Raw genomic sequence first — 27422 nt, 5'->3', positions numbered from 1 at the left:
GCAATTGTGACATTAATCCATGTAGTGGATTGAATTATGTCCCCCCAAAACTCACTGAAGCTTGAATTGTGTCCCCCAAGTTTTATGTATTAGAATCTTAGCCCCCATTCTGACTGTTAAGAGGCTGGGGAATCCTATTATGGTAGTTGAAAAGTGGGGCCTTGAAGAGGTGATTGGCTTGTAGGACCATGCAGAAATGAATGGATTAAAATTGGTGGTTGGGGGCATGATTCTGAGGGCTTTAAAAGAAGAGGGGAGTCTGTCTTTCTCGCTCGCTCTGCATTCTCTATGCTTCTACCATCTTGCAATGTGAGACCCCTGGGTCACTATCACCACCACCAGATGGACTTTGGATTTCCCAGCCTGAGAAACTGTAAGCAATAAATTTTGCTTTCTTTATAAATTACCCAGTTCCACTTGTTTTGTTATAAGCAACACAAAATAGACTAATACAGAAAATTGGTACCAGAGAGTTGGGGTATTTCTTATAACACATACTTGAAATGTGGAAACAGCTTTGGAACTGGGTGTTGAGGAAAGGTTGGAGGAGTTTGGAGGACTCAGAAGAAAACAAAAAGAAGAGGGAAAGTTTGGAATGTCTTAGAGACTGGTTTCATGGTGGCGAGCAGAATGCTGATAGAAATATGGACTATAAAGACCATTCTAAGGAGGTCTCAGATAGAAATAAGAAGGAGTTTATTGGAAACTGGGGCAAAGATCACCTTTGCTATGAACTGGCAAGAAACTTTGCTGCATTGTGTCCATGCCCTAGGCCTTTGTGGATGTAGAAACAGGAGCTGTGAACCCCAGAGCATTTGGTAGAAGAAATTTCTAAGCAGCAAAGCGTTAAAGAAGCTGCATGGCTACTTGCAACAGACTACGTACGCTGAGTTATGGTGGCAAAGGCACGACATAAATCCAGAATTTAAAAGAGATGCAGAGTATAAAGATTTGGAAAATTTGTAGCCTTGCCATGTGGTAGAAAAGCAGAGAGCATTTTCAGAGGAAAAATCCAATGTTGCTAAGAAGGTTAGTACAAAGGAAAGGGATTATCAAGGGAAGAAGAAGGCCCTGAAGGCATTGCAGAAGCCTCTGGGGCCAACTCTTCCATTTCTGGCACAAAGATCTAGGGAGACAGAATTGTCTTGGGGAACAGGCTGGAGGAGCCCTCCACGGGCTCACTGCCCAGGACCACCTTGGGAAGCTGCTTCCAGCACCAGCACCCCAGCTGCTTTGGCTACTCCATCTATGGCTAAATCGGCCCCAGGTGTGGCTGGGCCTGCAGCTTTGGAAAATATAAGCCTTGGTGGTGTCCACGTGGTGTTAGGTCTGCAGGCTCACAGAATGCCAGAGCTGGGAAGGAAAAAGGTAAAACTATTGGGACAAAAAACAGGTCAGTTGCAAGGGGTAAGGTTGGGGTAAGGAGAACTCTATGGGGTGATGGAAATGTTCTGTATCTTGATTATGGGGATAATTATACAACCATATACTTTCATCAAACTTAATAGAACTGTGTGCTTAAAATGAGTGAATTTAATCATATCTAAGTTAAACATCAGTAAAATTATTTTTAAAAAATGGCATGCCAAATTATATTAAAAGACAATGTTATCTATAGAAGTGTGCATTATATTTGCTAAAGGTACCCATTATACTATACTGTTTCTTGCTAGTAATAAGAGCAATTTAATGGCAGTGTTGATGGACACATTGTGCCCTTTGGGGAAAGAGTACAGTAAACCTTAAGGGAAAATGCATCAATTTATATAGAAAGAAAGAGAAAACAGTTTTCCAGTCCACTGATGGACCTTTGTGACCTTTAAACGCTATGATGAGCATTTAGGATACCACGAAATAGCGGTATTTGCATTTTTAGATATGTCTGTTTAGTGTTGCTGTAACAGAATACCTGAGGCTGGGTTATTTGTTTTATTTTATTTTTTTCAAAAGATGACTGGTAAGGGGATTGACACTTGGTGTTGTCAGCACCATGATCACCCAGTGAGCCACGGGCCGGCCCTGTGGCTGGGTTATTTATAAGGAAAAGAGGTTTATTTGGCTTCCTGTTCTGATGGCTGCAGAGTTCAAGATTGGGCAGCTGCATCTGGTGAGGGCCTTATGCTGCATCAACTCATAGCTGGCTTGTGCAAAGAGGGTACATGGTGAGAGAGGAAGCAAGAGAGTCGAGGAAGCCAGACTCTCAGCCTGCTCTCTGGTGTCTAATCCAGTCCTGAGAGAGTCTCGCTCTAACCTATTCATGAAGGATTCCTCCCCCGTGACCTGCTAGGTCCCACCTCTCAACACTACCACTCTGGTAACATGAATTTTGGTGGAGACAAACTACATTCAAACTGTAGCACTATCTTTTCATTTTATTTAAATTATTAATGCTTTAAAGAATTTACCGGATAAATGTAAGATCAGATTGCAAAAATAGTACTCTTCTGTACTGGCTATAAACCTTTCACTGTAGATAAGAAAAAAAAATACTAGTGCCATTTCTTTAAGTAAAGGGCTGTTTGGTCTTTATATAATAATATATTTCAGAATGGTGAAAATAAATAAAAATGTTTCTGTGAAATTGCACTTATAGTGTGTTTTGACTTGTTCTAGTTTAAGTATTTTGTATTTGTGTTGGTTTATTGTTGGTCTGAACACTTCTGGAAAGAGTTACAGATATAAGCGTATAATGTACAAGATGATTATTTAGAAAAATATTCACAATTCATAGCAAAACATAACTCAACTATGGTTGATTTAAACTGGTTTTAAAAATCAAAGATCTATTTAACTGACGGGATATAACAGGGCTTTTGCTGCTTGATTTTAAAGAAAGAGCTGATGTGACTTTACCACTTGTGGATAAAATTCTGCCTTCAACTTAACTTCGTTCAATCCTGAGTACAAATAATACTAAGAGATGTTTCCCATTTAAGCCTTACAAAAACACAACACAGCTTCAGGTCTTTAGGGGCTATATTGTAAAACACCATAAAATGGCAGTATTAGTCCATAAAGGTCTGTGTGCTTGTATCCACTTGTTCCTATCCTGCTATGTGTCTTTTTCTCTCTACCTCTTCTGTCTTTCTGCTTTATTGAGTGAGATATAGCGCAGAACATAAGCTCCTGAGAAGCTTACTTAGCCCTGTATCTCCAGGCACCTATCACAGAGCATTTCACGTGATAGGTGTGACAAATAGATGAGTGGGTAAGGTGCCAACTGTACTGGCCATTGAGATACAGAAATAACAGGAACAGAAAGTACCTGTTCTCAGCGCTCACAATCTAGTGGAACACACACGTAAATAGACAATTATAATACAGTGTGTTCTAGTGCTGCTAAAATAGAGGCTTGCACGGATTGCTGTGGATGTCCATGCAGTGATAGAGGGATTCTGAAAGGCTTCACAGAGCAAGTGACATCTGAGCAAAGTCTAGAAGATGTTGTGAGTTGCCAAGTGGCGAAGAGTATTCCAGACAGAACAAACATACTCAAAGGACAGATGTTTAGAGAATGCAGAGTGAGGAACAAGGAGTAAAGTATCAGAAAATGTGGCCAGAAAGATGATTGTGGCGGGATAGTGAGGGGGCTTATTTATATTATAATAAAGAGCTGAATTCAGTAAGTTTTTTTTTCCAAGTATGTGTACTTCAAAAATTCATATTTTTGTAGCATAACATACAGAAAAATACTGAAATCATATATGTATAGCTCAAAATTTTTTCACATGAACTTAACTCTGATGGTTAATTTTAGATATCAACTTGACTAGATTAAGGAATACATAGAAACCTGCTTAAAGCATTATTTTGGGGTGTGTCTATGAGGGTTTTTCCAGAAGAGATTAGCATGTGAGCCTGAGTGGACTAGGTAGGAGAGATCCGCCCTCAATATGAGGAAGTCCCATCCAATCTGCTGGAGGCCCAAAGAGAACAAATTGGAGGAAAAGACAAATCTCCTCTATTGGCTGGAGCTGGGATCATTCTTCTCTCCTGTCCATGGACATCTGAACTCAAGACTATTCAGCCTTTCCTGTTAAGTTCCAGGACTTAACACCAGTGGCACCCCTGGCTGTCAGGCCTTTGGCCTCAGACTAAGAATCACACCATTGGATTCCCTGGTTCTGAGGCTTCTGGACTTGGACTGAACCACGCTACCAGCATCCAGTTTGCAGATAGCCTGTCGTGGGACAGCTCTGCCTTCACAATTGTGTGAGCCAATTCCCCTCATTAATCCCCTCTCAAATATTTATACACATGTCTTATTGGTTCTTTCTCTCTGGAGAACCCTGACTAATACAATAACCAACACTTAGAATAAATTACAGAGCACCACGAATATCCCATCTGTGCCCTCTTCCAGTCACTATCCTCCCCTGTGATAACCATTATACTGGCTTTTTACACCATACATTTTGTTTTATGTAAGTGAGATTATACAGCTTTGTGTCTAGCTTCTTTTGCTCAGCATTATGAGATTCATCCACATCGTACCTATGTAGCAATAGTTTGTTCATTCATTACTGTAAGATACTCCATTGAGTGATATATCACACTTTATTCATTTCTACGGCTGGACATTTATTTGCAGGTTTTTACTGTTAGAAATAGTGCTGCTGTGAACATTTTTGTGTATGCCTTTTGGTAACAGGTACACATTTCTGTTGGGTATATACCCAGGAGCAGTACTGCAAAATCATCAGATATGTGTACATTCATCTTTAGTAGTTACTGTCAAATAATTTTCTAATATGATTGTACCAATTTATATTCTAGCACTAGTTGCTTTGCAATCTTACCAAAGTTTGATATTATTTGTCTTTTTCATTTTTGTTATTCTGGGGTATATAAAATAGCATTGCCTTGTGGTTTTAATTTTCATTGCCCTGAGAAATACACTTGGAAGGGAGCCAGCAGAACTTAACATTTCATAATCACAAGAAGGGGGAAGACTTAAAGAGGAGAGAGAGAGAGAAAGCCCCACCTAATCACTTCAGTTTTTCTATTGGTTGCATGTGACATATAGATTTGAGATTGTTACTAGGTTATATCCTATGTGCAGGGATCTAGGGTAAGAGTTACAAGAAACATTCTGGGTTGTTTTATGCCTTTGTGGTGCCATTATGTCTGCTTCTAAGTAAAAATGGTCCTAGGATAACATTTTCCAGGACATGCAGATGTGACTACTGACTTATCCCAGATCTTCCAAGGTAGTGCAATTAGCTGACCTGGTCAGAGTAGATTTTTTTGTTATCAGAAAATGAACAAATGATTTGTCCTTCCCCTCTGACCTCCATAATGTGGAAACTACATTGAATACTTCTTAAGTGGTTAATGTCTGTGGTTTACTTACACTTTTTTCTCAGTGGTATTTTTAGCAGTTCACAGAAAGATTTTAGAAATAGTGAATTTGGTTTCTTAATGGAGGGATTAGAAAATTTACCTCATGGCATGTTAGCAGATTTGAAATATACTGTAGCTGTTATTCAGAGAGAGCAAAATTACACCCATGTATATTCATTCTATACCTTTATGTATTCCTTTGAGTTAGATAGAGAACAAGCCAATTTGTTTCCTTCAATTAGCTTCTTAGGCCCTCATTTCCTGTTTATTGGAAGTCAGTATCAGTTCTATTTTTTAATGCATTTTTAAAAAGTAAAATGATCTAAATATATATTAATTCTTAATTGGCCACAATAATCAACCACATTGTATATTGACAAAATAAAATAAAATTTGGAAGAAAAAAAATAAATAAGTATACATGAATTCCAAAATGTTAGAGTTCTGTGTTAGTCAGTGTTCTCTAGAGAACAGAACCAATAAGAGATATATGTTTAAAAATATATATATATATATAAATCTCTTTCTAATATTTTGTATATAGAAATATCTTTCTAGATATATAAAATATCTAGAAAGACATTTATTATAAGGTATTGGCTCAAGCAATTATGGAGGCTGAGAAGTCTCATGATCTGATCTCTGTAAGCTGGAGACCCAGGAAAGCTGATGGTGTAGTTTGAAGGCCTGAGAAATGGAGAGCTGGTAGCGTAGATTTGAGTCCAAGTCTGAAGGTCTGAGAAGACTGGTTTCTCAGCTCAAGGAGTCAGGCAGAGAGAAAGGGATGCCTAATCCAACCTTTCTGCATTTTTTTGGTTCTATTCAGGTCCTTCATGGATTTGATGATACCCACTCACACTGGGAAGGATCATCTGCTTTACTCAGAGTCTACCAACTCAAATGCTAATCTCATCCAGAAACACCCTCACAGACGCACTCAGAGGTAATGTTTAATCAGATATCTGGGCATCCCATGACCCAGTTAAACACAAAATTAACCATAATAGCTTCCTTCTTTTGGAATTAAATCTGAGAGAGCCTAGTCTTTTAGAAAATGTTATAAATGCCATTTTATTTTATAAAGGAAAAAACTCAAAAAAGATAATTTTCTAAGATCACGTAGTGAATTATAGGAAGAGTTAGGCATATCTGTATAGCCCTTCAGTCAACCCTGAGGCCTACTTGATAGAATTCTTCTAGTTGTATCAATAGGTGTATTGAATATTCGTCTAATTGTATCAGTAGGCTTGTTGAATATTGTTTTTCTATTGATAATGCATATCACTCTGGGTGTTCAAGGAGACTCCTGAGGGGAGAGGTAGAGGCAATATCCTGAGTTTTCCTATTGTTGGAAGTCCCCCAGGGCTTGATAAAACTTGGCAAAAGAAGAGTTCCTAAGGGCCGATCCCGTGGCGCACTCGGTAGCGTGCTGCGCTGGAAGCGCAGCGACACTCCCGCCGCGGGTTCGGATCCTATATAGGAATGACCGGTGCACTCACTGGCTGAGTGCCGGTCACGAAAAAAGAAAAAAAAAAAAAAAAAAAAAAAGAAGAGTTCCTAAGGTTCTTACCCAAAGGGCAGTGATTGTAGTACTAATGCTCTTTGAATGCAAGAACCATGTCCTGTTTATTATTGTTTCCCTTGAAGCGACTGATGCATAGTAGATGCAGTAATATTGTTGAATTAAAAAAAATCCCTTGTCCCTCTTTTTCCTCAAGCTACCATCCTGACTTTGTCTTCTCCCTTGCCGTCAAAATTACACAAACAAGCTTTTATTCACTTCTTTTGTTACCTGATACAATGTCCTTTCTTCATCCTTTTTCTTTTTGCCTTCTCTTCAGCCTTTGATATCCTTGACTACTTTTATAGCTTCACATAGTAGAAGGAGGTCGGCTTTGGAGTCAGCAGCCTTAGGTTTGCATTCCAGCACTTTCACTTTTCTTTTTAAAAAATTTATTTATTTTAAATTGTACATATTTTTGGAATACAGTATGTTGTTTCAATACGTGCATATATTGATCCACTCAGGGTAGATAACATATCCATCACCTAAATATTTATCTTTTATTTGTGCTAATTATGTTCAACATCCTCTTTTCTCCAGTTCTTTCACTTTCTCTGTGACCTTGGGCAAATTCATACAAGAGCATGGTTTCCTCATCTGTAAAATGAACATAACACTGCCTTTCCCAAAGTGCAATTAAACATGTTAAAGTATTTCTTTGAGACCTAAAGAAAATGTGCTCAATAGATATTCCTTCCCTTCCCTATTTTGCTTGGTTTCTGACATATTGCAGAGTCCTATACTGCCATATCATTTATGAGGCAGGTAGTATCATTACCCCCATTTTACAAATGAGGAAACTAAGGTCAGTCATCTAGTAGGTGATGGAGCTGGGATTCCAACCCAGAGCTCACTGACCCTAGAGTCTAAACCCTAAGCCTCTGTGCTGAATTGCCAGCCTACTGAGAGTCGTTGGAAACTGTAAGGATCCCTGAGTTGTCAGCACAGCCGTTTTTTATATAATGTTTGTCTTATGAAAACGTCTTTAAATAATTAATATTTCATGAAATGTCTGAGCCAACAAAGCTTTTTGAATGAATTTTTTCCCCATTTTTTCATGTGTATGTGTGTGTGTGTTTGTGACAAGCACAAATAAATGGGGCCCTTAAGTGGCCTTTCTTATGAAATTTTAGTTGATAGCCAACTGGAAGGGGTTGAGGAAGTATAGCAAGAGACATGCTTTTGTGTTTCGAGAAATCCAGTTGGTGCATAAAGTGCCAAACCAAGAAATGGAAACTATAGCAGTTAACCATAATGGTAGTGCTGAGGAGTAATTGTGGGCTCATAGGCTGCAGCACTGTCGGAAAGGGAACTGTAGTTACATTGACCTTGTAGACTAGAAAAGCCGGAAAGGTGGCTATGTCACTCCCTTAAATATACTTTGGGCATTGTGAATGAAGTTCTTTCAGTATTCACCTGAGACAGTATGGGTATTGCTCCTGCTGAAGAATGGACCCATTATCTACTTGCCTACAGAAAGGAGGGGCCTCTTAGCACATGATACAGACTGCTGCAGAAATGCCATCATCCTCATGGCTTGCAACCAGAAAGGCGAGAATGTGGAGTAGGATTGTCATTGGGGCATTAAGAGGGATTATGTCCATAAAGCACCGAGGGCAGAAGGACGAGTTCCCCCAAAAACCAGTTTCATAAAAGCCCTTAATCATTTTTCTTTCCCTCTTCTCTTCTCTTTAGCAGCACTGTTGCTGTAGGTTGGATACTGATCTTCCCTGAACTTTTCCTGGATTGTAGTCATCTATTTAAGCTCTAGCAACTCCTAAGTAAGATACTGTCCTATCCATTCAATCTATTCTTTGAATCTGTTTGCCAGACTTAAATGGTACAAAGGACATGGAATCTTGAAGTGGAGAATTCTTTGAACTCAAAAATAAAGTTTAAACCTTTCAGACAATCATTCAACAATAAATCTGAAAACTATATGCTGCAATTATAAAGGGCAGGCCTCAGATATATACAAGATATAATGGACGTCTTGCAGCAGCCGTTGTAGTCACAATCATACACATGCATTAGAACGCTAGTAATAGCATCCTTAACTTCAAAAGAAAGTGGCATAGCATTGTAGCCAATGAGTCGGGTCTGTAATTCTTATTTTATTAAATATTCAAATACTGTAGAAGAGTGCCTCTAAGTAACTTGAATTGTTTTCTCTCCTTTCTTCCAAGGTAAGTAGATTTATTTATAGGTGAAGACTATAGTTCAGTTAAGACACTTCTCTAGAGTAACAAAGTGGGAAGGAAGAGCTACTATATTTCTACTCCTTCACCTTCTTTACATTGTAAAATAAAATGTCCTCTGCGACTATTAGTAGGTGGGTATTAATTTTAGTGTAATCACTGTTTCCTTGGCTAGTTGGGATCATAATTTATGCCAGGCAAATGATAAATGTATATTTATTTTGTTACTTAAGTTACAAGTACAGAATTTATTCTACTTGTGGAATGATCTGTTTTGTTTTTGTAACAGATTAGAAAACTTTTGTTTGGTGCTTTGTCAGGATTAGACTAAGGAATAATCTTTTATGAGACTTTGGCATATGAAAGTACTGTTAAGGAACATATTTTAAATCATTTACATAGAAACTCAGCTAGTTAATTATAGACAATAAAAGAGCTATTGGGCTAAAATGAGTAAATTTTTTTTCCCCAAAAGGTAATTAATAAAATGTCTCCAACATCCCTAAAGATCACACTAAGGCAGCTAATGGAGGGGTCTTCAAAGACCTTGCAAGAAGTATTAACTATGGAATATCGGCTAAGTCAAGCTTGTGTGGTAAGAATTTTTTTTTTAAATTGTCATTTTCTAGTTATGAAAGTCATATATGTTCATTGTAGAACATATGAAGTACAGAAAAGTATAAACAAAATTTAAAATACTTGTAAATCAACTCTATGAAAGCACAACAGGCTAGTGTATGGAAATATTTATAACCAGATTGTTATTTAAGCCTTTATGAAAGAGCAATTATATTTGCATGTTAGAAGTGTAAGAAGGCCTCTAATTTCATGTGGGATTCAAAATAGAAATTAACCATTTTTCAGGCATGATCTTTGTGACCTTGGACAAGAAGCATAAACACTCTAAATCTGAATTCCCTTATGGGTAAAATGAGAAATATTAGTTATAAGGAGATGTATATAAAAAAAATTCATACATAGAAGTTATTAATTGTTACATGTTTTAATTAATAGATTACCATTGAAAGTGCCATTGTAAATATAATTAGACAGTAATCACATAGACTATTGATTTCATAAAACATTTTAGAGTCATAGTTATTTCTTCTTCCAGATTATAAACATCCCTTATGTTGGGCCCTTAAGAAGCACCATATTATTTAGATTAATAAACTAAAAGGAATATTTGGTTTAATAACCAGAAAGCAGACGTTCTTAATGGACTTCAGTATCTTGAAATAGTTATTAAGATATTCAAAGTAGTTCATCTAATTAGAAATGAAGCTCTATTAGCCATTTTTTAAAGTCACTGCTTGTACGATGTAAATGGCAGCTGAAGTTTAGTTTTATTATGGGCCGATACTATGCCAGGCACTTTACATGCATTCTCTGCATTAAAGCTTACACTATCTCTAGAATATAGGTATTATGATTGTATCCATTTTACAGATGAGGAAACTGTGGCATAGAGAAGTAACCTGCCTAACGTTGTATAGCAGAGACAAGGAACATGAAACCAGGCAGTCTTACTCCGGTGCCTGCACTGGACCACTACCCTATATACCTCACACAGTCCATGTTTTTCATTGCACTTTTAGTGCACTGCCTAGATTGATTGATTCCTTCCTTCATTCTCTCAGCAAATATGTTAGCTATGTGCCAGGTAATATGCTAAGTGTTATGGTTATGTTGTCGAATGAGAAGACACAGTCCTTTGTTCTCATGGAGTTTAGTCTACTGAATCTGTAAAGAACAAGTAAACAAAAATACTTATAAATTGTGGTACATGCTCTAAAGGAAACTTATAGGGTTGGTGGTAGAAGAGAATGATGCAGGAACAGGAGAGAATTGGGGAGGCAAAGGGAAACCTGCTTTAAATTAGTAGGTCACGGAAGACATCTTTGAGATGCCAACTCATCTGTGACCTGAAGAATGAGAAATGAGTATGTTAAGAAGCCTCTCGGGTTGGGCAGGGGGTGATTTGATTTTTCATTTGGTTTGCTTTAAGAAGGTAATTATTGCTGCTAAGTAGAAATAGTGTTGGAGGGGTTCAAGAGTGGGTGTAGAGGCCAGATATGAGTTTATTGCAGTGATCCAGGTGTGAAATAGTAGTGGCTTAGACTAGCGTGGTGGCAGTGGAGAGAAGTAAATGGATCTGAGACAAATGTAAGAGATAGAATTGATGATGGATGTGAGGGGAAGAATACATTTAGGACTTGGAGCTTAGAGGTATGGGTTAGAGATTTATGTTTGGGAGACATTAGCACCAATTAAAAAAAAAACTTTGGGGATTTATTTATTTACTTAACAAGAGTACTTATCATGTGCTAGGTACTGTTAGATGTACCAAGAATACATATGTAAACAAAACACACAAAATTCCAGCCCTCATGGAACTTACTTTATAGTGGGGAAATAGGCTGTAAAGAAGATAAATACATAAAACATGCAATATGATTGTAAATATTAAGGAAGAAAAATAAAGCAAGGAAGGAGGATATGGAATATAGGGTGAGGGAGGGTTGAATTGTGGATAGGATGACCAGAGAAGACCCCACTGACATGTTCTTTGTGTCAAAGACCTGCAAGCGGTGAGGAAGTGAGCCATGCAGCTATTTGGAGGAAGAGCATCTCAGGCAGAGGGAGCTGCCAGTAAGCAGCTCTGCGCAGGCGCAGGCCTGTGCCTCCTGTGCCAGGAGCAGCAGGGAGGCTGTGAGGAAGGGGTCGCGGGAGGGAGTGCGGAGGGAGCGACGAGGTCATAAGGAACAGTGTGGGGAAGGGCTGTGCAGAGCATACAGGGCCTTGAAGGTCTCTATGAGGACTTTGGCTTTTGTTCTGAGTAAAGTGGGAAGCCACTAGATGGTTTTGAGCAGAGGAGTGCCCTGATCTTATACTTTAACAGGATTGATCATTCAGGCTGATGTATTGAGCATGGAATGGATGAAATCACGTAGAAAGAAAATGAAAAAGCCCGGATCTGAACCCTGAGGAACTGCAGCATTTTGAGGTGGGGAAGCAAAAGAGCTGTGGGATGAGAAAAACAGGACAGAGAAGTAGGAGGACTAGGAGAGTTTGGTGTCACAAAAGCACGAGAGGAGTGTTCCACGGAGAGGGAGTCATGAACAGTGTCGAATACTGCCAGGGCATCTAGTAGATGAGAAGTATCCTGTGAATTTGGTGACACTGAAGTTGTGGGTGATTTGGGAAAGCCATTTCAGAGGAGTGGTAGGGACAGAAGCGAGAGTGCAGTAAAGTGGAGAGGAAGTGAGTGAATGGATGTGAAGAAGTGCAGACAACGTGTGTATACAATTTTTTCTTCTTGAAAAAAGAATAGAAACTGGGACTGTGGAATCAAGTGAGTTTCCTTTTTTATTTTGTAAGGTAAAAGATACTAGACTGTGTTTATAAATCATTGGGAATGATGCAAAAGAGAAAAGATTATGTGGATGATACTAACAGTTCATTTGCTGAAAACTTACTGTGTGTCAGACACTATGCTGGAATGTGGATTAAAATAATCTTATGATGGATGTAGGAGGGGTCTTCAGAAACTTCATGGAAGGATTCATGTATCTTAAAATTCCAGTTTTACACAAACTTTTTGAAGTACCCTTGTGTTGATACTGCCATTTCATGTAAGGAAACAGGGTTAGAGAAATTACTAGCTGAAGTTCACATAGTTACTATTTAGTAGAACCAGGATGTGAATCCAAACATTTGAACCGCATGCACTCAGCCATCAGTTATAACTACTGCCTACATTGGCGATGTCAGGATAAGAAAGAGAAGTGGATAACCTTCTCAAGCAAAGCCCTTGAAAACCCAGGAGGAGATGTGAATTGGAATGCAGGGGAGGACTGGCCTTTGAAAGAGGGATGGTCCCTTCCTTCATAGTCATGAAAGTGAAAACAGTTGCAGATGGCTGCAGTTGGCTGTAGGTGTTTTAGTGGTGGGAAGACAGGACTGTTCACATCTGAGGGCTTTTCTTTTTTAAATTAAGTAGGAGTAAAATTATTAGCTGAGAATATAGCGAGAGTAGAGTGTACTCTAGGGGTAGAAATTGAGAAGGCAGTAAACAGTTTAAATCATTATCTTGGGGAGTGCGGAAGATATTATGGATTGTTGGGTGTTGGTCCATGCCTGTTTGAGATTTGTTACCATGAATTTTAAATGGAACCAGTTTTATGACTTTCTGCAGCAAAATTTAGCTGCTCAAATGCAGGCAGAGGTAAATGGTAGGGTTCAGCTGGTGTCAGAATTTTGCCAGGACTGTATAAAAGAGGAAAAGGTTTGAGGGAGATGAAGGCATTTTCAAGGGAAAGTGACCATATTAATAGACAGGGAAACTAGGCAGGATGAAGAGCAAAGTGAAACCAGTGCAGATAGGGAGAAAGTCATAGGATCAGTGGATTTCAATAAGATCAAGTATTTGCAGCAGTGGAGATACTTGAGCAAACACGATTAGGAGGTGGTGATCAGAGAGTGGGTTATCAGAGGTGGTCCAGAGGCTCTGAATGTCATGGTTCAGGTTGTGGCCACGGAAGTGGGAAGCTGAAGTGGGTAGAGGAGAGAGAAGATCACAAGGAACAAAGATGCCCAGAATTTACCCCGTTTAATACTGGTTTTCTTTCAGGGAGGTCATGACTTTCATGAAGGCGTTAGAGCTGGTAAGTGGCAAATAGCTATGTTTCCTTCCTGGCTGTGAGAGAAATAGGATTTGTGAGCATGTACTGTTAAAGATGATAGTTGTTTTATGCTTTAGTGAGAATTTTATAAAGATTGTATTTGTGTGTTTTTTTTTTTTTTTTTTTTTTTTTAATATTACCATGTGGGATATAAAGGTAGATCAGTCTTTGAAACTAATGTTGTTTTAAAAATTCACATAACTTGGTCACTGCCCCCTACCTTATATGTAACAGGTAATCTTACTTCTACAGTCACATGGGATAAGTGCAGTGTGTGGTTGTAAACTCATCCTGCTAAGGCCTTTGAGACACGCATTTGTTCTCTTGCAGAAAAGCCCTCAAGTCCCTTACCCTTCGTCCCTCTTTTGTACTGGCCTGGCAAAATTGAGCAGTGGTTGAACCCTCCTATCTACTTCCTTGCCTGTACCTGAGAAGTTAAACATTGCTAGGGAAAAACCATATGACATAATTAGTAATGTCTGCTAATGTTATTAATGCTTTCCAGTTTTGCTTGTCATTTCCAAAGTCAGCATATTCAGAAAAAGCAAGAGAAACGGCTGAATTTTTTTTCCCTAGCAAACTTGCAGTAATTCCTATTTATGTATAGCCCTTATCCCTATAAAAAGTTATTTATGTTGTATAAAATGAGTTGTTTCCCTCTGTGTGTATTTTGCATATCTAATTTTCTTATTTATTAATCATTTTAATATAGTACACACTCTGGATATACTTTTTTATTTGAATAAAAGGTTATGGTTTCTGAGCTCTGAGCTTTGATAAACACCAATTCACTGTTAGAGAATTCTCTTAATTTCTGGCATGATATAGAATCAGAAATAAGCACTTGGTTCAAATTCTTTTAGAAGACACATGGGGATGAGTCAGAGAAGATGGCTATGTGTTTTATAGAAGCCATGTAAAATATGCATTTATCTCGCTAATTCTCTGCAAATTCTCGCTGAATGTGGATTAGAGCCTAAACATCTGATTTTAGAGGACTTGTGTGCTGCTTGGGTAAGTTGCTAAAGTATTTCACTATATAACAACCCTTTTAAAAGAAAGATATTGTTTTTATACTCTCAGTTATTTTAAGGAAAAAGACTTGAAGCCAAGCAGCATCCAAGTTCTTATTCATAAAGCAAGTGCTTATCAAACAACTTTTTAGTGAAGAGAAAGTATATTGCCTCTTTTAGCAGTGCCTCGTATTTACTCAGAAAGCAGTATCTATTCTGGGTAAGACTGTATAGTGTTCTTGCATAATCAAATGTTTGCTACAATTTGCTAATTATAAAAATGTCAACAAATTAGGGAAATGATTGTTTAAAATTCTTCCTCTTGATGTATAGAATAAACTTCTTTCTGGTCATAAAAGAAAATGAAAATGGATCATGTTAGTAGAGGTAGATAGCTACTTAATGGAGTTTGAGTAGGTATCTCAGGAGACCTGAAAAATCTGAGCTGCCTACTTGGCAAGAACTTGTTATATCTATTATAGGTTTAAAAAAAAAAAAAAAAAGTTGCTAGCTTGAAATAAAGTAACACACAAATTTGTTAATATTCGCTTTCCTTTTGCCCTTCAGTGAGATCTCAAGGAGGTATGGGGAAAAGATTCTTGTTGAAAGAATGTCCCAGAATTGTTCTTTGTTTATGCTGTCCAGAGAATATAAAACTTTCAAATTGGTAAGGATCAGAACAGTGTTTAGTATCACCACTGATCTGAAACCAAAATCCCATAGCAGGCAGCCAATCCTTCAAAAACCTCCAGTACTCATATTTAATTGTATATGAAGCTTCCTTCCCTCTACCTACCACGGCAGCCTTCTTCCTTGGTTCCCAGACTGCTTCTTTAACTTCTCAGCCTTTTAATGCTAAATTAGTTTTTTTCTAGTTTACTGTAGAGTTTGTATATTTAAATATTTCCGTTTTTCAAAAGAATTATGCACATTTTAAGCATGGTTGAAATTCGCTGCCACAATCATACTTTTAAAAAAAAAAAAACTTTTTGAGATAATTGTAGATTCACATGCAGTTGTAAAAAATAATATTTCTGCATCCCTTCCACCCAGTTTCCCAAGTGATAATATTTGTGTAACTATAGTATACTTTCACAACCAGGAAATGGCTATTGCCCCCCGCCTTTTTTTTAGGAGGTTACAGATCGCCTCATTCTTCTAATCCTGTGGGGATACTATGTGGCTACACTAAGTGATGACTACACTGAAATAGTAGAAGGTTTCATGATAAACCTGAAGGTGGTCTGATTTTTAAATTCAGAGCTGTCTTAACTACAGAATTCAGTAGAACAGCAGTATCCATATTTAATTATTCATAAAGTCCCCTTCTCTCTACCTTAAGCAAATAATTTTCCTCCTAAAACCCATTGTGGAGGAGGTTAGAAGGCAGATCTGGGCTCTCTGCCCTCCCCTGCCTTCCCTTTAAACCACATCAGCTCTGGTTTTAGCTGTTTTATAACATGGAGATTTCACTCACAATTCTCTTTGAAGAAGAAAAAACAGTTATGATGTTAAATCAATGGATTAGTCCAGTAGGCTTTATTACAGTGAGAGACATGAGGCTTAGAAGGTTAGAAAATATCCACATTAGTCATCATCAGTATATTACTATCCATCCATATTCTTTGGGGTTTTAATTTAGAAGAAAAAATAGAACATATATAAAAACTTAAACTTTGCAGGAAAAATGTGCTATAGAAAAATATGCCTCGTACAAGATGGTTTATGTCAATTCAGTAACTAAAATCTGGTAATACCAGAAAGAAATGTACTAACAACTGTATCTTCTCTTGATAGTTTTAATTGATAAAGACCAGAGTCCGAAGTGGAAACCAGCTGATCTAAAAGAAGTTACTGATGAAGATTTGAATAATCACTTTAAATCTCTGGGAAGCAATGATTTGAAATTTTGAGGTGACTTGGCCTTTTAAGGTATATTCTGGAGCAAGAGTTGGAAAACTACAGCAGGTAGGCCAAATCTGGCCTACTGCCTGTTTTAATACAGCCTGCAAGCTAAGAATGGTTTCTGTATTTTTAACTGGTTGGGAGAAGAAATCAAGACTAATATTTCTTGACATGAAAGTTATATGAATTCAAATATCAATGTCCATAAATAAATAAAGCTTTATTGGAAAATAGCTATACTCATCTGTTGTGTTATCTATGGCTGCTTTGAGCTGAGTAGTTGTGACAGGGATTGTATGGCCTGCGAACCCTAAAATATTTACGATCTGGTTCAGGTCAGAAAAAATTTGGCAACTGCTGTTTTAGAAAGTGGGAAAATTTGAAGGTCTTTAAAGAGTCTCTTGAGTTAGTATGAGTATATATAATTGAAATGGGAACTTTATGTTCAGTAGTGGTTTATATGTTGATTAAAAAACTTAGGTATAGGGCCGACCGCGTGGCGCACTCAGGAGAGTGCAGCGCTGGGAGCGCAGCGGCGCTCCCCCCGCGCAGGTTTGGATCCTACATAGGGATGGCCAGTGCGCGAAATCAAGCCAAGGGTTGCGATCCCCTTACCGGTCACAAAAAGGACAAAAAAACCCCCCAAAACTTAGGTATAGATTATTAAAAATAAAGACCCTGAATTTTTTTTTTTTTTTTTGGTACTGTGCTGGAATTTCCTCCATAAATGAGTGTATTTTAAAACAATTGAGTTACTATTACAGAAAGTTCCTTTTATAAACATTACAAATCTCGGGCAAAGAGAAAAAGGTTTTTATGAAGTAATCTCTTCAGTATTATTAATTCAGGCTTCACCTGCCCTAAAGTAATCAGAATACCTTCCTGTGGTGGAAATGAAGTATTATTTCTTGCTATTTGCAATATTTGCTAATCTGGCAGAATGAGGAAGTCGGAAACTCCACTGTCTAAGATAGAGACACTCTGCTTTTTGTAACTTACATCAAACTCTTGTGTGATAACAGTTAATTGTCCTTATGTAAGGTTCAAATCAGGAGAAAAAAATTGAAAACAAGACTTCCATTCAAAATATAAATATCTTCAATAATTCATACTGTTAACAAAATAAGTGTTTTTAATATATGTAAGAAACTGCAGGGTGTTCCAGACTCAGGACCTTAAAGTTAAGTTCTAGGTAAGAATAATTTTTAAATTAAAGACCAAGTTATCATTTATTTTGTAACAACTTAACAGTTTCTCCCTCATCCCATACCCCTCAGAAATTAAGAGAACTTCAGTTTTGTAAGAGCAAAAAGCCAATAGGACTGAAAAAGACATCAAATATCTTGTTCTGCACCCTGCTTATAGATGAGGAAATTGTAGTATTGCATTGAATTTTCTCAGTTATTAATCTACTTGACATGAAACATTTTTCTTCCAAAATATTCAGGAACAGATCTGGAATAAAGATGCCATGATATTAGACATGGTTACATTTATATTTTTAAAGCTCCTATACTGGACCTAAAGCTCCTAAACTGGACCTGAATGATCCAAGAAATTATTTGTGTAAGTGGATTTTTATTCACTTTACATTTGTTAGCAATGCACAAAATGTCTTAATTTGAAAGTACACAATGTTGAAAAGCATTTACTTATTTCAATTAAATAAAAACTCATAGCTAGTTCGTTGCAACTGGACTTTTATTGTACAGTTACAAAAAAAAGGTTTCCACAAAAATATTTGGAAAAAATATACCACTTCATAGCTAAAGTCTTAGAGGGAAGAGAATTTGCTAACAATACTTGAGTTTTGTTAATTAAGACGCAGGTAGTTCTTCTGAGCCAGTGCCCACGGCTCCAGGGAAGACATGTCCTATTTGTTCATTCAAATGCAGGATGAGGGCATTATGATTAAGCAAACAATATATCTGTTAGAACTTTGTTTTTAAGTTACTGTTCCTTGATATTACTTAATAAAGTGTCTCTAACTTTTCGTTTCTAAAACTATGTAATACAAAAGTACAGTTCTCCCCATCTCATAAAATGCCAATGACACTGAGTAGGATGTATGAGTATCATGCTACTTCATTTAGTGTGTCTATTTTTAATAGTAATAAGGCAAATTGACAAATTCTTTGGGACTAAGATGATCATTTTTGTCCCCTTCAAAATTGTGCTTTAAGTGCTAATAATACCTATAGGCAGTTTGCTAAGAACTGATAAGGCAACTAAAAGTGGAGAATTCTAGAATCAAAGACATGTAACTGAAAGCTAACAGTACATAAGAGACAATTGGGGAAGGCAGCTGTGAAGCATATTTGTGGGGTTATCATCTGAGTCTTAAATAAGGAATTGGCACATTTGTTTTCCTGATAATTTGTATCCACAGTTGACACCTGGAGGTTTTCGTTGTGCTGGTAGTTGGATGTTCTAAATGTTTCTTTCCAGTAGCTAATAATTCTTTCTGTTTTATATGTCTCCTTCCTTCTCAACAGCCCTTCTACTCTTATTTTTCATGAAAGACCTTCAAAATGAAGTAAAGCCACTATGGCTATATAAAGGTATGAAATAAGGCTAATAATCCTATCAAAGATGTTCTCATCCATCCTAGGCTAGACTATACCTTGATGAGAAAGCTATCAATGTAGTGTAAATTTGTTTATTCAGTTCTCTCCTCCCGCCTGCTCCCAAGTTGGTTTATCTACTGACTTACTGATTATGCAAGTCTTGTAGTTCCTGTTCATGGGTTGACATATGTATAATACAGCATATATATCAAAGATAAGTCTGTTGGAAGTACACAAGATATATACTCTATTAAAATATGATTCAGGGATGGGAGGGGGTGCTCGGTGACAGAACTATACTGCCACAGTTGCTGAGAGTAGAAACAAATTATATTTCTAGCTAGATATGCATCTGGTAGGCATCACTGTAACACCCCTGGCAAATAGGGGCCCAGGGCAAAGAAGGAACTTTAAGTTAAAGTATTTAGATATAACCAAAACTCACTAGTCTCTGTCTCTATGTATACTGAAAAATTTAGTGTGACATGCTGCTTTATATGGCTTTGTATTCTTACCATATTTATCATTTTGTGTACCTAATTATATCTTTGAACCAGCACATGACCTTACAGCAAATGTGTCCTGACGTGAGATATAAAATGAATGAAAAACATCATCATCTAGGCTTTTGTCTGAGTTATTAGTATAAACACTCAAAAACCTAAACTTTTCTTCATAAGCTGGAAATGTTTTGTACTTATGGGAAACTTTCTGCCCTTAGCCTTATGACTTCAGATCCTTGTATGACCAGGAATGGCTGGTTTCCTATTATATAAGTTGCTAAATTGCAAGTTTAATGGGACAGTGTAAATCCTGGGAATTAAAGTTGAATGGTCAGGTGTCCAAAGTCAACTAAAAGTGGCACATTATTCATTTCAGATAATTTTTTTTTGCTCAGGTAACTTGGACAATTCACTCTGTTTGATTGTGGGTTTCAAAGTATTGTTGAAGTTAGAGGTAGATCTTCTGCCTGCTTATAAGGCCAAATACATATTTATCTCATTGAAGAGGTCATAAGCCTTTTTCTGCCTGCCTTTAGATTTCAATGACAATAGTATTTTTTAATAAAAGGAGCTAACATACACAGCTTAAATAATTTCCTTTCCAATTAATTTCAATGTGTAGCAAATCTTGATGAAAAGTTAATTCTAGAGACTCATCCCAATTTTCCCACAAGTTATGTCTTCTCGGTATCTTTCTCCCCACTCCCAAATTTTCTGTCACTGTTGATGTTCAAACAGTATTTAATTCTTTAAAAAAATAAAAATAAAAAGCATGTGTGTGGCTGACAGTAAAAGTGAAAAAGAAAAAAAAAATAGCTTTCCCCAAAGTTAGCAAAATTTATGAAAATAGTATATGGCTATAAATGCCCTATGAACATGTTACCACTAAAAAAAATGTGAGTACTCTCCCTGAAGAAGTGTTCTATCTTTTCTGTTTTGTAATTCAACTATAAGTCCTCATGCATTATCTGGTCCTACAGTAATTTGAATGGTGACTACCCCACTAGTCAATAAAAAACTGGAAACAAGTGCTCATAGACAAGCTCTCTGAATCTCTGAGAAAGTAAAACTTAATACACAATTGGCACTGAGACCAGGTTCTGCTTTCCACCTTGCAGACTAGGCTTCTATTATTTTTAAGATTTATTGGATTGCTGTTCATAAAAGGTGCCCATACCTGGTATTTTGTATAGTTATATCACTGGGCTTCTTAGTTCAATGCAATGAACATTAATATCATGGCTTCTGTAAATGGTACCTTTTTAAGAAGGCTTTATACACAGTCTGAGTAAACAGACTGTTTACTCAGTAACAGCTGTTGTTAGTTAGGGCCCTAAAGTTTAAAGTGGTAGTGATGCTTTTCAGCTACAAAATAGAAGTTCTTAATTAAGGACAGGGTTCAATGTGGACCTATCTACATGGGTTGCTTCCCATGCTAGGTTATCTGTATCAAGAAGTGGGGATCTTTGACGTAAATGGTTTTGACAAATAAGACCCACTGCTGAGTGTTATGGCTTGGGTGCCTCTCACTTGCCAAGGAATTTTGAGAAAAACCCTTTTCATATCTGGGCTTTTTTGGGTGTAAATAACCCATTTGAAACTTGGGGCACTTTTTGTTCTTCAGTGTTTTCTTTGGTGATGCCATTACTGCCTAAGGAGGAAAGTGGTATGACATACAGCTGATTACTGGCTGCCAGAGGTGCCAGAGGACGGACGTCTGTTTAGCCCTTCAAATGACTAAAATCCAAGACCAAGCAGATAGAAATTGCTGTTAACACAGAACTGCTTAAAACACATTTCATCCTAAGTATTCCTACACAAGTGACATTATCAGAGACATGGTTTTACATCCAGATGGAATTCTTTATAGTCACACCAATTTTTGCTTTTGTTTCATGTATTTAAACTAGCACCAACTATATCCACAGTTCAAGAAGGTGTCATCATCCTACAGCATCAAGGCCCCTCACTCTCAATGTATGGGATGTCATAGTACTTAATGTTATTGCATGCCCACTGCTGCAAGGCTTCATGCACGATTTTCTGGGACAGGTGGTGTGCATATTCAAAGATCACAATATTGGTCTCTGGGGGTTCTTTCACTTCCTCTTTGACATTAACCAGAGAAGACATCCGGGGTAGAAGTCTCTCGTCTGGTGTAAAGTTCTCTTCACTCTCATGCCGCTTCTCAGTCTCTAATGTGGTAGGAAATGGGAAAGTTTGCTTTGATTTCATGCAGCCCATGTTATGAATAGCTTTGGCTAAGTGAAGGAAGGCAGGCAAAGACTAATTCAACAGCATCTTTGGAAGACAGTGAGGGTTCATCCACGTGATATTGACCAGTGCTTTCCCTCTCCAGGCCACTTTAGTAATCAGTGTTCCTTTTTACCACTCTTCACCTGTTGTGTTTATCTGTCAAGAGAAGGAAAGTTTGAAGTTATAGAATGCAAAATAACGTGCCATTCATTGGCATGTAGAAATACTGCAAAAGTCCTTTTCACCATTTTATCACTTAGAGGAAATATGAAGTAACAACAAACAGCTTTTTTCTTATCAAAAGAGGAAAAAGAAAATCACTCAATAAAAATGGCAATTTACAAAACAGGAAAACATTTTTCAACATCTTTAGTGACTAAGCTTTTTGCTAGCTTAGATTTATTTATCTGTACCAAGGGACAGCACATGACAGATCATTTTTGCCTGTTTTCATGAATTATCAGAACAGAGACATGCTCATTTGTTTACATATAGTCTACGGCTGCTTTCATGCTACGATGGCAGAACTGAAGAGTTTTGACATAGATCATGGCCTGCAAAGGCTGAAATATTTACTATCTGGCTCTTTACAGAAAACGTTTGGTCTATACTGTCAGTGGACACAAGCATATCAAGATTTGTTCCTGCCCCAGACCTTGTGAGCCTGCACATCTTGGACTGCTATTAAGAGTCAAGCTTTTTCTCCTGGTCGGATATTTATAACTCAAAGAGAAGCAGAGAATGATGGTCTTTACACTAGTGCCAACTCTAAACAACACAGGTTAGGAATAGCAAAGTCACATATCTTTTTCTCCTAAATTAAAAATTATATATGAAAAGCTTAGATTAATTTAAAATAAGGTTAAAGGTTTCTCTCCTGAGTAATGTCATTCCTCCCGTTGTTCGACGTTTAGACAGTAAGTAGCTACAATGCTTGTGATGTGTCTTCTAAGCTTCCCAAGTGGGTGTTGTCACTGAATGAACTTCTCTTAAGATAAGACTTAGGGGTGATTAAAACAGTACAAAACAACTTTTTTTCAAAAATGGAACAAGGGATGTGTGTGATGTCTGTCTTGTTTACCAGACTGAACTCCTTTAAGATGGGGACTGTCTCAGTTGTGCATGTCCAGCATGTAATGACTTAACCATAGTATCTATTTTGTACTGTGAGGGATGGTTAAGGGAATTGAACATAGTTAACCTGAAAAAGATTAGAAAAATCAATGAGGGTCAGATAAATAAAAGGTGGTGAGCAGAGTCATCAGAATATTCTGTTTTAGCTCTATAGTCTCCATCCCACAGAATCCTCTTAAAATTTATCATGAATAAGGAAGTGTGATCCTTAAAGTCAGTCCCAAATGAGAAAAAAAGTTTATCCATAGCATTTACTGCTCATAGTCATAGTAGCAGCTGTTCAAATACTTGATAGACATCTGAAAAGGCAATTACAATCCAAGCCTGTACGCCACTGAAGAACAAATAAGCTTTGTGTAACTTCAGTCTACCCTAATAAGATAGTTGATTCATAATGAGGAAATAAAGTTTCAACAATGTTAATCATTAATGCATATAGTTCAGCAGATATGATTGGCCTTAGGACAGCAGGTGTGATTGGCCGTACTGAGTTAATTTTTAGACTGTATTATTCATCTATCAGGTTGGGAAGTTACTACGGCTATCAGTTCAAGGCATGATATATTAAATGCTGGAAATTAACCAGGAGAAGTGTTTTGGCTTTCTTATCATTTTAACTGGCTGATTGCAGAAACATGTCTAAAAAATACAATTTTTCAAAAATATTTAAACCAATATCTTTCATACCTTAGTATATAATCTCAAGATACATAAAAGCTATTAGTGAGACCATCCCTTAACCATCCAACCAGTCTATATTGAATGTTTACTATGTGTTCGGCACCAATGTCCATCAGAATGTAAGTGCTTTCAAATTTTATTTAACAATAAAATCAAAGAGGGGAGTGGGGAGAGAGAATAAGATGAAAACTTTGAAAACTTACTCAGGCTACATGTAGCGTACATGCCCAGAGATGGTCCTTAATTTGTTTCAATTAAAAATAATAAAATCTAATGGTGTCTTTCCTCCCACCACTCCCTCTCCCTCCTGAATCCCAATGCACAGAGACATACATACACATCACACAGTCATACAACATGAGGGAAAGAAGGTCCCTTTTACATGTTTCCCTCAATGTTACTTTGAAGCCTCAAAGTACTAAATATATAAAGTGTGTCAGGCCACAGCTCTGGCACTTCCCTCAGGAATGCGTCTGGCAACCCCTGGGCCTTTTGTTGGGTCCTTCAAAGAGAAAAATGTGACTTACTAGAGCCTATTCTTTATAGTTCATTTTGAAGCTGTGGTCCTCCACCCTGGGTACAATGTCATCAGAAGTAGTAAGCTCCTGGGGAAGGTATCCTATGGGAAGTATCCCCCCAAAAAAGCCCCAACTTGGCTTTGAGTGGGGCCCAAACACAAAGCTCTGTCAAAATAAAAGTAACTTCTAAAATCTGCTTAGTAACTAAACAGGTTGCTAAATCCCTGAAAGTTCATCTTAAATACTAGATTAACAGAGAGTTTATTTTTCTGTTGTCACATTTTATGTCATATTCTAAGCCTTTACACAGATTTCTAAGATGTCTTATATATCAAGTTTTGGCTCAAAATGGGCCATACCCTGAATTAATGCAAATCTCCATATAATAACCATGTTGTAGTCTTATAAAAGGTCTTATGCATATATGTAGTCTCTTTCAAATTCCATAAGAATGCCAACAGTCATTTAGGGTTTTTAACAAAATCAGGTGATAGATTTCTCAAGTCAGGTGTCAGTACTTCATTTCATTTACCAGGTCCGCCAGCAGACATCTCCCTCAACCTTTCTGGCCTCTACTTTAGGTACCATGTGGCTTCACCTGGCCACTCCTATTTATGACCACAGATATTTAACTTCGGTCAGCAACAGTTCCTCCAGTACCATAATAGATATCCTCACAGGAAAATGAAAAGTAGTTTCTTAACTATTTTTGGTCATGGACTTTTTTCAGACTCTGATGAAAGTTTTAGACCTTTTTTACAGAAAAATCCTGCATGTAATTTCACGAATTGGAGGGCTATTGGCAAAAGTAGGACTAATGAGAAACAGGTCCAAGGAAGCAGTTGTCAGTTCCATGTAAACAAAGTCTTGCTAATACAGAAAAGAGGAATATCTCAAAACGTAGTGAGCTTCCTGTCAATGACTTGTTTTTCAAATTGTGGTTGGTCTGTCAGGAGTGCTACAGAGGAGATATTAAAACGGACTGGAGGTTGGTCTATGATTTTAAAGTACCCTTTTGCAATAAGATTGTAGTCCTAAATAAGTATTTTTTGTAATTTTTGTTTGATGGCAAAACAAAGTTAAAAACAAGTTATTTTTCCAGACCAGTCTGCAGAATACCTAAATAATGTTATTTCCCATCTATATATGATAGCTGTATTAGGTACTTGAAAACAACCTCATCCAAAGGAAAAAGGAACATCCAACTGTTGATCTTGGTTTGATTTATACTTTGTCATAATAAAAGTAGGTTCCTTATTCCTCTGAATTCTTATCTAAAAATATCCCTAAGATAACTATCATATAAACCAGATCCTAAAAAGATGGAGTCTTTGAGGAGAATATGTACTAGTTTATAATTTTATGTTAACATACTTCCATAAAGGATGGGAGACCAGAGAGAAGGGAAGCAAGTCCAGTTGTTCAGCTTTGCTTCTCAGATCCCTTCGCTGATGGCTGCACGATCTTGCTCGTCTACTCCGCTTTATTTCTCATTTGCATCATTTTGCCTCAAGATTCAGCCTCCCACAGCTCCAAAGAGCACAAGAGCTAACACCGTACTTGCTCATCACATGCCTGACAGCTTGGCATGCAAATAAAATGTTCACGGACAGATCTTTTACCTGAAAATCTTCATTCACTCTTGAGGTAGGAAAGAACGTTAAACGGCAACTCGTAATGAAATGGGGGCTCAGAACAAGATGGAAGAGATGGGGGCCAATTGTCCTCGATTAGGGGACAGAGATGTATGGCTCTACCCAAGACAGCTGGCGGAGAAATGTCTGCTTTGATTAAAGCCTCCTGTAACTCATGGGTTTCTGCCACTGAAAAATCAAAAAGGCACAGCTGACGAGCAAAGACCGTCACACACACACACACCCCGGCCGTCCACCAGATGTTCACTTACACAACGCATCGCCGGAGCAGCTGCGCGCCGCTCGTGCGTCCGGACGGCCGTGCGGGCCACGGAGGCAGCCGGCGCTCGGCGGGCTGCATGCCCTGGGCCGGTGCCCGCAGCTCCGGAGCCGGCGCTGGCGTCAGGGCGGGCAGGGGCAAAGTGCAGTCCAGCTGCAAGGGCAGCGGCGTCGCCTTCTTGCCAGCGCCCGCTCAGTCAAGTGGCAGCTTTGGAGGACGGGGCGTCCTTCGGGCCGCACTCCGGCTCCCCGCCCCTCCTCCCGCTGTCGCTGCCGCCGCGCCCGCCGCGCGCTCGCGCTCCGCTCCCGGCCGGCCGGGCCCCGCAGGTGGCGGCCAAGGGGGCGCTCGGCTCCAGGGCGCGCCCTCTGCGGGCGGCAGCCGGGGTGCCGTGGTCACGTCCGCAGGCGCGGTGGCCGAGGCAGGGGCGGGGCGGCCGCCACCCTCACGTCTACCCCCCAACACACTGTCCGAAGTGCTGTCGCCTTCCCAGCAGGAACCAGAGCCCCAAAGTTCATGAAAGCATAAGCGAGCAAGTCACTTCACTGCCCTGGCCCCTCGTCTGCTCGAGCCCCCTGGACTGCGAGCTCTCCTGATCTCTGCCCTGGTAAGAGGAGGCGCTGCTCCCTAAGGCCTCTCCACGGGCGGGGGCCCAGCCGTGGGGAGAACAGGGGCTGATCCCGCGCGCAAGTGAGCTCCGCAGCCTCACCGCGGCCTTCCCAGATCAGGGTCCTGGCGCTCTGGTCTGGCCTTGGCAGCCAAACCTGCTTTGACCTCAAACCCCACACTTTGTACAGCTAGACCAGGGACGCTGCCCCTTCTAACTAGTTAGCACGAAGACTATACACAGCGTAAGTGCTTGACACATTTAAACAAAGGCTACATCTGTTCTGTGCGTTTCTATCCCCAAATAACTCAAGAACATTTTCCAAGCTTGTCTCTCCTTAAAAGAAAACATTTCTAAAGGGCATTTCCTAACTCTGAAGCATCAAGCACCACTACCTCGAAACATGGTCGTTATTCAGTTACCCTTCGCACACATTACATGTGATGCCTGCATCTGCCCGGTATGATTCCTAGCAATAGTAAAAGCCTCAGGAGAACTACAAAAGAACCATTATTCCATTATTCTCGTTGTGTTCTA

The 27422-nt window shown here is 38.5% G+C and overlaps 2 protein-coding genes across 8 annotated transcripts in view; one reads left to right on the top strand and one right to left on the bottom strand.

Annotated features, from left to right (window-relative positions):
- HIBCH (3-hydroxyisobutyryl-CoA hydrolase) overlaps positions 1–16937 on the top strand; it is an 86388-nt gene extending 69451 nt beyond the window's left edge. For 3 of the 7 annotated variants that reach the window (XM_063096462.1, XM_063096445.1, XM_063096455.1), the window contains 3 exons: positions 9581–9700; positions 13739–13772; positions 16601–16937. In XM_063096462.1, coding sequence (XP_062952532.1) covers positions 9581–9700; positions 13739–13772; positions 16601–16716 — 270 coding nt within the window. In that variant the 3' untranslated portion in view covers positions 16717–16937. Of the gene's footprint in view, positions 1–6169; positions 6287–9580; positions 9701–13738; positions 13773–16600 lie in introns of those variants that run through there. The other 4 variants (XM_063096472.1, XM_063096502.1, XM_063096482.1 and 1 more) reach the window with 4 other exon arrangements.
- Positions 16938–21733: 4796 nt separating this feature from the next.
- C1H2orf88 (chromosome 1 C2orf88 homolog) lies at positions 21734–26349 on the bottom strand. Its single transcript, XM_063080829.1, has 2 exons — positions 26274–26349; positions 21734–22190 (listed from the first exon to the last, which is right to left on the bottom strand). The coding sequence occupies exon 2, from the start codon at positions 22020–22022 to the stop codon at positions 21735–21737; it is 288 nt and encodes a 95-aa protein (XP_062936899.1). The 5' UTR covers positions 22023–22190; positions 26274–26349; the 3' UTR covers position 21734.
- Positions 26350–27422: the final 1073 nt, after the last annotated feature.

Source organism: Cynocephalus volans, chromosome 1 (genome assembly GCF_027409185.1).
Source record: "Cynocephalus volans isolate mCynVol1 chromosome 1, mCynVol1.pri, whole genome shotgun sequence".
Classification (NCBI taxonomy): domain Eukaryota; kingdom Metazoa; phylum Chordata; class Mammalia; order Dermoptera; family Cynocephalidae; genus Cynocephalus; species Cynocephalus volans.
Note: the sequence above shows the minus strand (reverse complement) of the source record. Positions and strands in the feature narration are given on the sequence as shown.

Bases quoted from the DNA above. Each gene is read 5' to 3' on its own strand.
- C1H2orf88 (XM_063080829.1), bottom strand. From the start codon at position 22,022: ATGGGCTGCATGAAATCAAAGCAAACTTTCCCATTTCCTACCACATTA.